The 16,162-nt window shown below is 41.1% G+C and overlaps 1 protein-coding gene across 1 annotated transcript; it reads right to left on the bottom strand.

The window, feature by feature from the left end:
- Positions 1-5,618: 5,618 nt before the first annotated feature.
- On the bottom strand, positions 5,619-15,905 carry LOC141786661 (5-hydroxytryptamine receptor 3A-like). Its single transcript, XM_074665218.1, has 7 exons — positions 15,807-15,905; positions 9,475-9,644; positions 7,786-7,946; positions 7,056-7,266; positions 6,771-6,944; positions 6,502-6,587; positions 5,619-6,068 (listed from the first exon to the last, which is right to left on the bottom strand). Exons 2-7 carry the CDS (start codon positions 9,602-9,604, stop codon positions 5,823-5,825), a joined length of 1,008 nt encoding a protein of 335 aa, XP_074521319.1. The 5' UTR covers positions 9,605-9,644; positions 15,807-15,905; the 3' UTR covers positions 5,619-5,822.
- Between the last annotated feature and the right edge of the window lie 257 nt (positions 15,906-16,162).

The following is a 16,162-nucleotide window of genomic DNA, read 5'->3' as shown; positions in this document are numbered from 1 at the left end:
ACTGGTGAAGTGATCTGTGTGCACACAGAGTGAACAGAGAGCAGGTTTTTTTCATGTTAACGTGTTAAACAGGTTAAAAACACAGACAAAGCTCTGTTACTGTTTTTGTTTGCTCAGAGTTATTACAGCACACATGTACAGACACACAAACAGCTGTTAGAGCTGACTGACAGATGATCCAGAGGTGATCAGCTGTCATCACTGAACACGTGGCTTCATGTGACACTGCAGAGGAGAGGACGTTTCATTGCTCTAAAAACAAATCTCCTCTATTCCTTTCTCCTCTGTTCATTTCCTCATTTCCTCTCTCCTCTCTTTATTTCTTTGCGTGTCTTCCATACATCTCTGGTAGGAGGGACTAAGACACAAGTGAACGACTCCAGTGGAGGAAGGAAAGATGAAACTTTGGAGCTTTGAGATGCAACCTATGAAACAATGAGGCCAACATGAAAAAGTAGAAAGCTGCAGTAATCTGTCTGAGTCTTGTTCCCTGTGAGAAGAAAACAGCAGCAAACTCCTAAACCTGTCTTGAAGGATCTTAGCTGTTTTAAAATAAATCATAAAACACAGGGATGGTATGGTAATAGAATGGGGGGAAAAAGAAAAGAAAAAACTGAAGAAAAAGAAATTTGACAATCAAGAACTAACATAAGAAAAAAAGAAATAAAGTTATAAAATTATAAAAACCCTATATGAAAGCCATATATTTGCTTGTTATCACCAAAATATGTACTGATGACTGTATCTTAATGCAAGAAAGATGAAACTACAGTGGGATTACACTGACACATTTATATAACCATATACATAAACTCTTTATTCAATATTTAGTAATATTTTGTAGCCATATATCGTTTCATATCAATACATGCAAAAATGTAAAATAGAGGAGACAAAAACTGATGATGTTATACATATATGGAAACACAATTTATTCTTATTGATGTGTTAGCTTTTTGTGTGTCTTGTTTCACATTTTAGTATAAATAAGTAAAATATATTAATGAAAACATTTAGTCAGTCTTTCTTATGACTTTACTGCAATTAATAGTGAACCTGATTTTCCTTGACAACATTCTGGTATTTGTGTGTGTGTGTGTGTGTGTGTGTGTGTGTGTGTGTGTGTGTGTGTGTGTGTGTGTGTGTGTGTGTGTGTGTTCTTATTTTTTCCATAATGTTTCTCTGATTATACTGGAATTGTTATAATTGTTTGTGTGTTAAGTTTGGTGAGCGTCTATATATCCATCCATTTTCTATACCGCTTATCCTGTTTAGGGTCGTGGGTGGCTGGAGCCTATCCCAGCAATCATTGGGCGAGAGGCAGGGTACACCCTGGACTGGTCGCCAGTCAATCGCAGGGCTGACACATAGACAGACAACCATGCACGCACAAACTCACACCTAGGGACAATTTGGTGTGACCAATTAACCTGGTAAGCATGTTTTTGGACTGTGGGAGGAAGCCGGAGAACCCGGAGAGAACCCACGCATGCACGGGGAGAACATGCAAACTCCACACAGAAAGACCCACCGGCCGAGGTGGGGATTTGAAACGGTGACCTTCTTGCTGTGAGGCTGCAGCGGCGTCTATATGTATATATATATGTATATATATATATATATATATATATATATATATATATATATATATATATATATATATATATATATATATATATATATATATATATATATATATATATCAGAGAGAGAGAGAGAGAAACAGAGAGACAGAGACAGATAGGTTGTCATGAAGATATAGATATAAATACATGTATAACAGTAGTTATAAGGTGTTGTTCTCAGTAGTTGATGACTAACTGTTCATGCTTGGCTTTGATTTTCTTTCTCAAAGCAACATTTTCATGCTCCCTTCATCCTCTTTGACAGCTTCTATGGCCTGTAGGCCACAGATGGCAGCTTGCTGTGCATGCTGTACAATGAGAGACTGTGAAATGTCTCACCAATCCAATCCAGGCTTCAATCCAGGCTTGTTCATTCTGTGAATCACTTTCTTCTTCTGATTATTTCTAAAATAAAGATGTTGGTTTGTTTTCTACCTTTATTTCTCATCTTTTCCTCCACATCCTTCAATCTTTAAATCACATTTCAGATGTCTCTGAAAATATTCTTCCTCACAAATAAACCTGTCAGTGACAACACTTGTTGGAAAGTGACCCTGTTCTTCTACTTCCTTCTGCTTCATTATTTAGTTACTTCAATTAGAGGAAAAGGGTTTAACATGGTTCCAGTCCAGAAGATTAAAGTGTGTGCTGAAGCCTGTGTAACGTAAGTCAGGCTGGGACCTGGTTTCGCAGCTCTAACCTGGTCTCCAACTTTAACCCCCCCAAGGAAGGAGAGGTAATAAAGCAAGTTTTGGAAAAACAGACCTCTGCGCTCAAGTGGTTTTCTCCCGAAGTCTGCCTCATCCCTTCTCTGATGTTTGCAAGACTGTAAAACATTAAGACACCGCTGTAAATTCGAAGACTTTTTGTTGACACCTGGCGGACATGTGAAACTGTACAGACATCCTTCTCTCAGGGAGAGGCTGGAGAGACCTCCCAGCCTCCACCTTGTATCTTGTGACCCTCGACCTTTCTCTCTGGGAACAAGAAAGAAGGAATGCCAGGGGGAAGATTTGCTCCCCACCTTCTCCTCAAAGACAAAGACTCTTTGATTCACACAGTTGAGAACAGCACAAAAATGATGTTTTTACACTAAGACTTACATGTACATCTTCACCTTTGCAAACATGTACTGTGTAATGAGAATCATTGATAATGTGTGTGTGAAAACTGCTGTCTTCCCATTGAAACATCTTGATTTTGATTTTATTGGGTTCATAAAGAGAAAAACCTATCATGTTTAGTCTTGATGTGAAGCTTAAATCATAAGAAATGTTATTTTGACTATTACACGTGGGAATCTCTTTACAGTTTAAAGTTATAGTTAGTAAGTGATCTCTGGGACAATCTGATCCACGTGCAGAAAGATGAGAGGTGGAGGGGCGTCAGCCTAAAGTGACCTCACTGACTCGGCGGGAAAAAGCTGAGTAAAACTCCACTCCAGGACAAGAACATTGGCTCTTTCCTCTACCCCTCATCCAAGCTCTTTCCTCTTACTTCTTCCAGAAGGTTCCTCTTCTCCTTCTGCTCCTGAATCTTCACACGTCCTCAACTGGCAACGCACATTCCAGCTCCAGACCGGCTCCAGACTGGCTGAGACGCAAGTCACCTCAGCCCGACTGCATCCAGTCATCTATCGGTGCCTGGGTCTCTCCCTGAGACTCCCAGCTGATCGACGGGGATTCCCCCTCATACGCTGACGTCAGGAGACGAGCGCTGCTCACTGCTTTCCCTGCGGTGATTCAACTTTGGAACTCCGCCAAAGTTTCAACCCGACGCTCGGCATCATCGCCGCTGTTTCAGCCGCTACTGCCGCTGTGAGAATCGATTCTACGGACTCAACTAATCGGACATCACCTCCGTGACGCTCAGATGACCTGCAGTAGGCCTCCAGCCTCTCCATCATCCCTCAACGGACATCCGCAGACATCTGCAGCAGGACCCAGCCATCTCAGTCGCCCCCTCCGCTCTCGTCATCGGCCTCAGGACTTGTGTAAGACAATCTTGCATTTCTTGGTAGGGGAGACTGGGGACAGTTGCAACACTTTTTACATTACTCTCAGTTACTCAGAGAATATTTGGACTAGTCTCACCAAATCTTTACATATTAAACCTACATCCGTATGCTAAATGCCCATGCCATTTAAAGATGGCTACATATAACATATTCATTTGAATAGAGGAATTCAGATGTTGCAACTGACCCCAAACCTGGGGACAGTTGCAACACAGATCAGGGTTGCAACATATAAAAAAAACATTAATTTTTCACTAATTATTCTCAGTGTTTTGTCTAAATAGGACAAATACTAATGGTATGACCCAGAGTGGGCTCAAATTCAATTTTTTTTTTCTGTACAGCTTTAAGGTATTTAATTAGTTTTGTTTTGTTTTAAACCTTGAGTCAATGTGCAGATGTTACTGAAGCTATAAAAACTCAATATTACATTTTGGGACAAAAAGAATAGAATAACTTGCAATTATTTTTTGATGCCGTGCTTGCAAGATTCTTTTTTTTTAATGTGGAACCTGAACAGTGTGGTGTGGCATATGTCAAAGGCCACTGCCCTCACTGATTTGCCCTCAACTATAATAATATCTGAGGCTTGTTCCAAAATACGGAGGGGAACCCCTCTGTTAGTGACTCTCTTCCTCACTCTTTGCATACTGAAAATAAACAGAATACAATTTCTCTATTTAGATGATTCATTCACTCTATGACAAGTTTATATGACACATACAACATACAACAATAACTAATTGCTAAATTTTGCTTAACAAGTTATTTGGGAAATTATTTTCTTTATCATTAGCGTTAGTTTCTCCATGTGATTGCCTGTTCTGTTCATCATGAGCAATAAGATATATTAATGTTGCCTATTTTGAACTAAAAATGTTAAAAAATATGATTGTGTGGTCTTTTCTAGTATGACTAACCTAACAGCATGGGGACAGTTGCAACAGTTGCAACTGTCCCCATGGTACCAGTCATGACAAAACGCTGTGTGCTAGCTAGCCACATTGACATTGACACATGCTCACCATGTCATTTAATAGTCAACAAAAAGTGATTCAAACTAGAAAGGTTTGGATTCATTCATACATAAGGTCAGGACAGTATGACTAAAAAACAGCTCATGAAAAAAGCTACTTTCATACCTCCAAAACAACTTTACTTGATAGAAGCAGGACCAGATGCCCAATATGGCCTCTCTCTCCTTGGTGGGTAGAGGGTCTAACTGAGCATGTGCAGTGTGAGTGTCATCACTCTAGCATTTTTCTGATTGGAGAAATAAGGCTTGTTGCAACCGTCCTTGCTGCAACTGTCCCCAGTCTCCCCTATATTGTGGTCAATGCCCCAGAGATCTTGGGTGGGTTAGTCAATTTATGTGGGTTGGTATGTTCTTTTATTCCATTTATCCAGTTTATTACAATAAGTTTCACTTTCAATTCATCAATGCATTTATCCTTTTATAGTTTTAAAATAAAGACTCTGTCCCACAAGCATCCTCAGCCATTGTGGTAAAGACGTGGCTCTTGTTAGTGTGTGCATTTAGTGGTCCTTAGGGATGGGTACCATATTAGATAGATAAGATAGACAGATAGATAACTTTAGTGTTCCAATTGGGAAATTGTTTTCACAGCCTGCCAAGCCCGCCATTCAGGTACTTTTATAGGTACTGACCGAATTCTGTCAAAAGTACCGGATACCGACTCACACAAACCCAAAAGGACCATGTTTAGGTACTTAAATGCATCCATTTGACTGTGAAGAGTGAAAGAGTAGGTGATTTTCCATACAAGACATAAACACAAAATTGGAAGGTTATATACTGATGAAAAATATTGCCAGGTACTGGCATCAGTACAGTCTCATTTTAAATGTGAAAGGTACCCATCCCTATTAGTCATCAAAGGGACATTTGGTCTTTGTGTGGTCTGTGAATTTGTGTTCTCTGGGGAAAATCTGAAGCAGCCACAGATACAGAGAAATATCATTAGAAATTTAGAAATGACCAGTTTTGAACTCCTGAATAACCAACAGGCAAATAGAAAAGAGCAAGACTGTTTGAGGATCAGGTCTAGAGTCCTCACAGGGTCTTTAAGGAAGCAGGACTGATCCTCCAAATCAAGCCTTTAACTCTGACCTGTTGAACATCTGGACTCTATGACTCTCTGTACTGTTGGTTTCACTCTTTAGATGTTCTGGTGGTCTTCATGGAGCCAAACTGAAAACACAGATCCCAGGAACACACTGGCAGCTAGGAGATAAACAATGAAGTAAATCCGGTTCAGTGTTTTGGTCTTTCTGGTCCAGTAGCCAGGGTCCTCTTCTTCCTTCCTGCTGCTGAGAAGCAGAACCACTGTCTTCAAAACCTCCCTCAGCTCGTCGCTCAAATTCTGTAAGTCCTGGATCTCCTGGGTCAGCTGGCTGCTGCTGCCCTGAAAAAACAAAAACATACCATGGTGTATTAGAGCGGTTAGAGGAAGAAGAAGATGGAAAAGAGGAGTCATTGAACTGAAAGTCAACAGTGGACCTAATATTCTGTCTGAGAAGCTGCTGATGGGGGGAGGTGTTGAATAAAGGAAGAAAGTGTCAAATCAGCCTTTCTGAGGCTTCCAGATGACTCAGACAGTTACACCCCAAATGATTCAACCCTGATTGGAAATGAGCTCCATGAGCAAAATGTACAAACTTCCCTCTGTTAGCAACAACAAACCAAGAGCCGCATTCAAAGCCCTCTGCGTCTGCTCTCTTTCTGTCACCTAAAGCTGAGTCAGGGTTTGTTCTAGGGGCTCTGGATCTATGGGATGAAGAGAATATGGAGCAGAGAAGGATCACAGCAGTTTGACAGAAATACAATTTTATGCTGACCTCTTTCACCTCTGGCAGCAGCTCAGGAGGCATCCCAGCAGGGGACTGGTCAAAGACACGCACACAAGGAATGGATTTGTTCATGTCTGTAAAGAAACATGGGAAAGCTTAGAGCCTGAACAAAGAGACAACAAATTGAAATGATAGATTCTACATGAGGAAGATCTGGAGAAAGACTCTGCTGCTCCACAAATGAGGCAGCTGTCTGTTTCCTCCTTTCAGTCAGAAAGCTTTCTGTTAATATTGATGTTAGTTGAGCTGAATCTCACCTCTGAAGCACTCGTGGACTTTTCCTGCTTGGTCCCTGTAGTCCTCACCCAGGCTTTGGTCTTTATCTGCCTCTTGGTCCTGGGACACATGGTCCTTTTCCATCAGGTACATCATCAAAATGGTCTCCAAGAGGCTCAGCATCATCAGAGTAAAAACCCCGATACAGTAGACGGCTGAAAGAAGAAAGCAGTGACAGAAAGAGCAAAGCAATCAGTGAGCTCACAGTGAGTTAGTAGGTGCTGCTTAAGATCCATCAGTTAGTGCAGGACTCTGAGCTCCTTTACCTATGAGTGGGATCCTGTCTGAAGAAGAAGGCAGAATATCATTCAGAATCAGCTGCATCACTGTGACAGCCAGCAGCACAGTCACCTTGAAGCTCAGCTTCTCACCTCCACTTTCTGAGATCAGGAAGGAGGCCAAGTCCAGACACAGGAAGAACAGGACGGGGACTATGAAGTTGGCCACATAGAGGACTGAACACCTCTTTATAGTCATCTGTGAAATCATGGTTAAGATCAGGTTGGTCTTTTTGTTCCAACACTTCAGTTAAGAAAGCTCAACAGTCTTTGTGCCCACTGCATATCAATGAGCTGTCAAATCAGCAGGTTAGCATCATACAGGTTATCATAGAGTCAAAGTCTTTGTTTAATGCTCACTGTTTCTCTCTTTATAGACTGAACTACACTCAAATCAGTAAGCAGTGGGGACAGTTTGGCCATTTCAAAGCAACATCAGTGTTTGGAACCAAACTAGTGGAAAGAAGAAAAACTGGAGCTGTTCAGGATGAGGGGAGCTGAACAGGTGTGTGTTGATCCAAACAAGCTAATGCTCTGCAGCAGTCCACGTTGTTCAATCAATAGAATCAACATGTGAATAGAGTCTGGCCTGTTTGGAAGAGATGGACCAATGGGCTCTATGAAAATGTGTTAGTGTGTGTTAGTGTGTGTGTGTGTTTGTGTGTGTGTGTGTGTGTGTGTGCGCTTGCGCGTACAGACTCCTGCTGCTGGTACTCACTGTGTAAACCAGCATGCTTGAGGGAATGTTAAATTTAAAGACCATTGTAGTTTCCACGGTTACGTTCATGAGAAGCCACTCCGACTCAGTCTTCATGTAAGCACGAGTATCCTTTAACATGTATCCATTGGGGATACCTGAACGAAGCTGTATTTGTCCCACTGATGATAGAGAAAGAGAGACAAGTGTGAGTATTTTCTTCCAGTTCTAACAAAGACAAGGTATCTGGTCTTGGTGTCATGAAGTCCTGTACTAGCCCAGGGACTCCAGACCCTTTGACCTTGGTGAACTGTTCCTGATGTGTTCATTTTTGTCCTTTTTTTTCCCAGAGGGGATCAGAAATGGCTGCAGGAGGAAGTGATGGAAGCAACTGGACAGACCTTTAACCAATCGGAGCCAAGTAGCATGTGACCCAGGGTAGCTCAGAGCTACTTAAAGCGTCCCTGTAAAAAGTGTTGAAATTGTCTGTCAGTGAATGAGAAAGTTGAGCAGTTGAAAGAAGAGGGTCAGTCACAGATTGAACAGAACGTAGAGAGAACTTTAGAGATTATTCTCTATCAATACTATCAAAGTGATGTCCTCACTCTCTGTAAACTCCATCAGATTCTTTGGATCTTTTAGAAACCTTTGAGTTATCAAACTGCCACACTTATCTCTAACCATGAAGGCTCTCTTAACACTTCTTGTTCATGGCTAATTCAACAGAGAGTCAACTGCTCTGATCAATGTTCAGCCATCTGTCACAGCTTTGATATGTCAATGTCATCATTACATTTTTAGGATCAAATCAAATCTGAGATTTTAGTTTCAGTTATAAGCCAGCTGTGATGGTTTGTAAACCAGCAGGGTTTTCTGGGACCCGAAGGGGGACTGAGGCAAAAACAGGTTTGAGGGTTTTTATTGAGAGATTAGGTTTAGATGGTGAGATGGAGAGTGTGGCTGTCGGTGAGCAGCTGTAGGGGTGATCCTTAGAGGCACTGGAAAGAGAGACATACAAGGGTTAGTCCCCAAGAGATCCAAAAAACACACATGCACAAAAACACAAGAGATACTATATCGATCTGATTACCACGGTGAGAGCAGGAATCAACTGGTCGGCCCATTCCTCCAGCAGAGCTTAAGGCGCTCCTAATCACCCAACTCGAGACAGGTGTGCAGAGTGCAGCCGCAGGAAACCTCTAAGCAGCTCCACAGAGAGGGGAGGGGAAAGGAGAGAGAGAGCAGCTTCCACAACAGCCAGGATCATGACACCAGCTAACAAAAAGATAAATATCTGCAGCGCTCAGCTCACAGCTAAAATATAGTCCCTGTCATCTTTAGTGTGATGGAGGCCAGCTGGATGCTGATAGGGTTAAAAAGTGTTCTAATGTCTCTGAATCAAAAACAGCCAGAAAATAAAACTTAATCCTACTCTACCCTTAAAGAAATAACAAACAATAAGTGACTTTAAGTCAAATGATAATGAAGATGAAAAGATGGAAATATCTCTAACTGTAAAATGGATGAAAGAAATGTGTTTTCTACATGTCTAAAGGTCCCACACAGTCGTAATTAGGCTCAAACAAACAGCTCGTTGTAATAAATAATAGACATGAGAATCAAAAAGTCAAATGTGGAGCATGTTTGGTCCCTGATCCCAAGAATCAGAGATTTAATGTTAAAAACACAAACATTCAGAGTTATACTCACGCTCATGTTGGATTGACTTGAATGTTAAGTTGCAGATCTGAGTGTCAAAGGGAAATCTGTAGAAATCCATCTTACAGGTGCTGACCAGCACCATGCCACTCTTTTGATTTATCCATCCATTAAACCTCATGGTGAGATACTGAGTGTTAAAGAGCTTATCTTTGTTTGTTCTGAAAGAGACAAAAAACAAGTGACTCTAAAAGCATGCTGTAGATTCAAAGTGTTGAAAAATTCTCTTTGTGTTTCTGCTTGAAATGAAGGCAAAAAGTTCATCATTTGAGTCAAATGAAGCTCTGAGCTCATCTCAGTGACAAAACGATAAAAACACTTTGACGGCACAGACTGAGCCCTAACACCTCAGACAGCAGCATGGACACATGGAGAGAGGACAGGTGCAGAGGGTCTTGTTACAGACCTGTGTCCTGGTAAACTCTGGATGTGGCTTAAAGTGTCACCAGTCTGTCACCTAGATAAGATCTCCCTACAAGTTCAAAGGGGGACCTTTGGAACTGAAACACCAGTAGATCTCTGCTCTGGCTTGATAATCCACATTCTTGCTTTTAGTGGATCCTTTCAGACCTGTTCAATCCTCTTTGTCTTTAGAGCTCTTCTCCTTTTAAGGGTAGATTGAAATTTGCCTTTCCTCATGAAAAAAGAAGAATCAGTGAAATAGCAGCCTCCACTACCACCTGCTAGCTGTGACAGCAGCAGAAACTGTCCTAACAAAAACAACCTTTCAGAATCTCAATAGTGCTGTAGGGCTACCACATCAGTTATAAATATACAGTTTAAGGATTTTACTGGTCTGAAATATCTAAAGAAAAATACATCAAGATCGTTCCTCCCTGCAGCCATCAGAGTTTTTAATTTTTTAATCTTTGGAAGATGAGCCCAAACAACATGAATTTCCCTTTGGGGATGAATAAAGTATTCTATCTATCTATTTATCTATCTATCTATCTATCTATCTTTCTATCTATCTATCTATCTATCTATCTATCTATCTATCTATCTATCTATCTATCTATCTATCATGTAAATCAGGGGTTTTCAAAGTGTAAGACAGTGAACCTCTCTTCAGAGAACATGAGGTCGTAGGGGCCTCCCCTATTTAAATAAAACAAAAACTACTTATAATAAATAAACACTCCACTCTGGTTGGAACCACAAAACATATGAATGTTTATTTTATAAATTCTGTTCTAAACCAGTCCCCCAAATTTTAGCTGAAATGGGTAGGAATTAGATGAATTTCGTTCAATGCCTATATGTTCATTTATCATGATGACTTCATGAACATCAAACATTAAAATAAAATTAGATGAAAGCTCTTGAGCCAAGAAAGAAAGCATGTCCACTACTGCAAAAGAGAATAAAAGATCAATCAAAATTCAGGAATTAAAAAATCATTCAATTACAGATCAATCATACACAGAGCTGCTTTTAGCTCTGTGTATGATTGTTTAGTACAGCTTTTTAAAGGCCAAAAGATTACAAATTCACAGTAAACAAGGTACACACTGTGGCCTTGGAGAATCTGGTGAAAGAAAAACCCAACTTTAAATATCCGTCGTTACCATTGTGCAAAATACGTAGGGGTCTGAGACCCCAAAATTGATATATGAGATCTGCTAAAAGGCTCAACGGCAACATTTCCAGAGGTCTCTTAAGAAGTACATTTCGCCATACATCGTTTAGCTGAGTTCATATGTTCACATTAGTGTGTGTTTGTGGACACATGCCCCTGAGGGATACGTGAGTGTCCTGTTTGGTTGCAGAGCAGAGCAGTTGTCCTGTAGCTGCCTGCATGGTTGCGCGTTCACAACTCTCCTCCGCTCTCTACAAAGCGCATGGCAATGTTCCACCCCGATGCACACAAAGGATAAACAAACATGTGTGTACGCACACACAGAGACGAGCATGCAGACAGCATCAGGGAAAATAATGATGAAACTACAGTGCATTTGTTTCCATAATTTTTGTGCTCAGTGCTAATTCAGACATGTAGTTTCTCTTCTTGGGCCTCCCCTGGACCCTTTAGCAGCCCCCAGGGGAGGTGCGCCTCACAGTTTGAAAACCACTGATTTAAATAAATGTGAAGTTAGGTCCAGAGTTTATTCAAGGCTGTTGTGGCTGACCAAGCTTCACAACCTACTCCTACCACAACCAGCATTTAACAGCAAAACAGTCAAAAACACAAACACTGGTCCTGAGTCACGTCTCACAAGAGCAAGAGTGGAGCCACATATTTCTGTACAAAACTCTTTAAGCGCTTACTAGCTCCAACTACGTGTCTTCCTCTTGAATATTTAATTAGCCAGCATCAACTCCCAGTTCTCATGCATGCGTCACATGGGCTGTGAAATGGGAGTGAGTGCTTCAAATTGGCAGCTCAGCCCCACCCCCCAGTCTCTGCTCCACGTACTCTACTTATGCTGCATTTGTATTCAGAACTGGAAAGTCTGGAGTGGGAATGGCGTCACCGCCGAGTTTAGCATTCCAGTTGCTTGCCATAACAGTAGTATTTCTGTATATCAACATAAAATAATACTATATACATGGCTGACTTATTGCAACAAACATTAGTCAGAAATTCTAAAATTAAGAGAATCTAACAGGAGCTTAGTTACTATTTACCCTGGAACCTCAGAATATCCAACTTAGAACTCAGGGATAGTGTGAGTGCTCCAGCTTCCAAGTTGGAAATTCTGACCTTGGTGGGGGGCATTCAGTTGGGTGTTCCCACTCGGAACTTGGAAATTCCAACAAATGCAGCACTGGAATAATGGAGAAATGTTGTGTACTGGGCGTTCGTGTAGTGACGTAATGACTACACGACACGCCCACTAGATAAGACGGAAATCACAGAAAAACACGCGAGACACTGTTGAAAGTTTATAAAAAGGAAGAAGACAAAAAATAAGAATGAGCCATGGAAAGATTATCACTATTATTATGTCAAGAATTGAATAGACATATTTCTGTGTGTGCTGCAACATTTAATAACTTTAATCTTCTTTTTGGACAGTGAATTGAAAAATGATGAAAAAAAAACCCTGGTGCAGCACCTGTCAGGGGAGGCAGCACTCAAATTAAAAAGTTTCCAGCTGAAAATGGAAAGAGCCCTCTCTTCTGAGGCTTTTCTCAGCCATTTATGATATAAAATATAGATTGGGAAGCTTTGAAACATGTTGCATTTTTATTATTTGCATAGCAACATGCAAGTTTTACATTTCACAGAGCCATCGCACTAATAAATGGGAACAAATATTACAAGCTTCACTGAAAACATTGAGAGCCGCATCCCTGCGTCCAGAAATTGCCTGGACGCATGCGCTCTCTTCCAGCTTCCTCCCACGGTTCCACACAATAATGAACTCATAATCTCAAATATATATATGTATACATTTATCATACATAAATATATATATACATATATGTTTGTATTTTAGCTAATTAATTCTTGTCCCGAGTTGTTTCTTTAATTATTATCATTATTTTGTGGCAGAGTCAAAGAATATTAACATTTCAACGCTTTAAAATCAATTCATTATAAGGCAACAAGCAAAACGGTATTGAGTGTAAAAGCAGAGCAGAACATTCAAAGTTTAAATGCTACCCGGGCTCATATCTCTTTAAGAACAGTATAGTGGGCGTGTCATGTATTGACATCACTACGTGACACTCCCACTACATTATACCACCAGGGTTTTTTCTATCATTTTCAATTCACTGTCCAAAAAGAAGATTAAAGTTATTAAATGTTGCAGCACACACAGAAATATGTCTTTTCAATTCTTTACATAATAATAATGATAATCTTGATAAACCTTGGCTCATTCTTATTTTTTGTCTTCTTCCTTTTTTTAACCTTTAACAGTGTCTCGCGTGGTTTTCCGTGATTTCCGTCTTATCTAGTGGGCGTGTCGTGTAGTCTTTACATCGCTACACAACACGCCCACTACACGACGCGCCCACTACACGACAGGCCTCTGTCTTGCAAGCCGCAGACAGATACACTTGGATTAATGGCCACTTATCAATTTCATGTACGCCTAAAATGTGCTGTGATAGAGAGAGAGTGCTTCTGATTGGCTGCTAAGCCCCATCCCTACTCCAAGTCTCAGCTGCACTTGTGCAGTGAAATTTGATCATTCTTTTGTGTGTGTGTGTGTGTGTGTGTGTGTGTGTGTGTGTGTGTGTGTGTGTGTGCGTGCGTGTGAGTGTGTGTGTGTGAGTGTGTGTGTGTGTGTGTGTGTGTGTGTGTGTAAATTATACTTGTTTTTGCAGCTAGGTGAGGTCCTGACCGTATGAGAGGCAGATTTTGCAAGATTTTAAACTGCAGTTATAGAGCAAAAACCTTTATGGCAATGCAGTGAATAGCACAAGGCTTTGATACACATATATGCATTTTAAGCCTGTACTGTTAAAAATGAGCGAGTTAAAAACGGGGTACAGAGAGAACAATCATGTCCTGGAGGGCAGACAATTCACCTTGTAGCAGATGGGAAGATTTCCTACACTCCTGTCAGACTGAAGCTCTCTGAGCAAAAACTGTCTCTCAGAAGAGTTAAGAAAGGATTCCAAATGAAGGAGGAAGGCGGTAAATCATGTCTGAAGATTGAGGTATGAAGACGTTGTAGACATTTTTACAAAAAAAAAAAAAAAAAAAAGGTGGAATCTGTGACTGCAGCGCACTCTGAGTTGCCACATCATGTGCTTATCTCTTGTGAGAACGCTTTAATCATCATGTTGCTTGAACAGTGATATCTCACAAACTGTAGAAGGGCATAAAGCTAAAGACATCCATTCAGCTGCGAGTGTGACTCTGTGACGGCGTGCACTCCGTCATGGAGGGGGAGTGTGTAGGGGGCCCATAGAGGGTGCGTCTCAATGCGTTAACTTGGTGCTTCCTCCGTCTTATCTCCTCCACGACATCAGAAGTACTTTCCCAGTCACCATTTTGAAGACTGTCCCAAAGCGACAGAGGAGAGAGGAGAGAGGCTGGAGGGGACTGATCGGAGGAGTTATAATCGAGGAGACACGAGAGCCGGCTTTGGGGAAGTCTTTTCACTGACAGACACGCCCCCATATAGAATATCACTCTCTGATTGGACACTGCAGCGGGTCAGACTTTACATGACACTTCACAAACGCAACAGAGTTTAATGAGAGAAAAGTCGAGCTGAAAACAGGCACAGAGGATCATTTAGAAACTGATCATAAATCTGGTAATACAGTGTTCGCTGTGAGTTTAAAGCACAAAACACTGAACACAACCATCATCAAATCAATTTAACAGAGGATTAATACAAAAAACTGACTGATAAATAAAATCTTCCTGAGACACAATAAGGTGGGTTACATTAATAAGCTTCAGAGTTCACAGTCAGATGGGCTCTATAAAGGCTAAATAATTCATAAATAATCTTACAATTACGCATTTTACCGGAAAAGTGATCCATGAGCTTTTAAACAGCACACAGAATAAACAGAGAGCAGGTTTTCTTCATGGTAACGTGTGTGTTTAACAGGTTAAAAACACGGATAAATCTCTGTCACTGTTTCTGTTTGATCAGAGTTATTACAGCGCACATGTGCAGACGCGCAAACAGCTGTTAGAGCTGACTGACAGATGATCCAGAGGTGATCAGCTGATGCCGTCATCACTGAAACACGTCGCTTCATGTGATGCTCTGAAGGAGAGGATGTCCCATTGCTCTAAAAACGAATCTCCTCCATCCTCTCTCCTCTCTTCATTTCCTCGCGTCTCTCCCATGCATCTCTGGTGGGAGGGACTAAGACGCAAGTGAATGACGCAAGTGGAGGAAGGAAGGATGGAACTTTGGAGCTTTGAGACGCACCCAGAGACGCACCAATTGTGTCATCTTTGTTGTATGGCCTTTGTCTTTTTCTTACTGCCCTCTGCTGGTTTGGGGGTGCAGTGCAGTCCCTTTTATCGCTTCTCAGCACTGCTTTGGTTTGTTTAATCTTCATGAGACTAAAGCTGCTGAGGAAATGCAGACAACAAGGGGGAATTTATGTTTTTGGTCCTTTTGGTTGAAAAGCACCCTCAGAAAGTGATGTTCCAGAGGCACCTGAACTCTAGGGGGACAGTCAGAACTACTCTCTGGCCTGAATAGGCTCAGAGGGGTCAGGGTATTGGGGTTAGTGAAGAGCATGAGGAACTGTCTGATGATACATACATACATACCAACACAGTGAATGTTTTAAAGGAAAACAAAGGTTTGTAACGAAAACTGAAAGAGTTTGGTCAGAAAGCCTTGTGCACAGAGCTTTTTCTGCTGTGGAGGACAGAAAGACAAACTTACACCTCTTCAATGGTTAAATCTGGTTTCCACAACAGCTCAGTAGGAGCAGTGATCTCGTAGGTCTCACAGAAATCCCTCGGTTTCCAGTTGATAAATTTATTTTCCCACCTCTTAAAAGAACAAGATGTAAAGTTCAGTTAGTTGAGTCATATGGTCTTTTAACAAAAAAGACCAAAAAGTCAAACAAAAAGTCTTTAGAGTGAACTCACCATCATCATCCAAAAGTAAGAAACTAATTCCTGTTCCTTTTCTTTCTACGTGGAGAAACAAGAAAGTCCTGATCAAGCCTCAAAGGTCAGATAAACCTACATTTAATTATCATAAATGCCAGCAACAGCTTTAAAAAAAACATTAGC

The sequence above is a fragment of the Halichoeres trimaculatus genome, unplaced genomic scaffold (assembly GCF_033239565.1).
Source record: "Halichoeres trimaculatus isolate MK-OKI-2021-1 unplaced genomic scaffold, fHalTri1.1 fHalTri1_scaffold_57, whole genome shotgun sequence".
Classification (NCBI taxonomy): Eukaryota; Metazoa; Chordata; class Actinopteri; order Labriformes; family Labridae; genus Halichoeres; species Halichoeres trimaculatus.
Note: the sequence above shows the minus strand (reverse complement) of the source record. Positions and strands in the feature narration are given on the sequence as shown.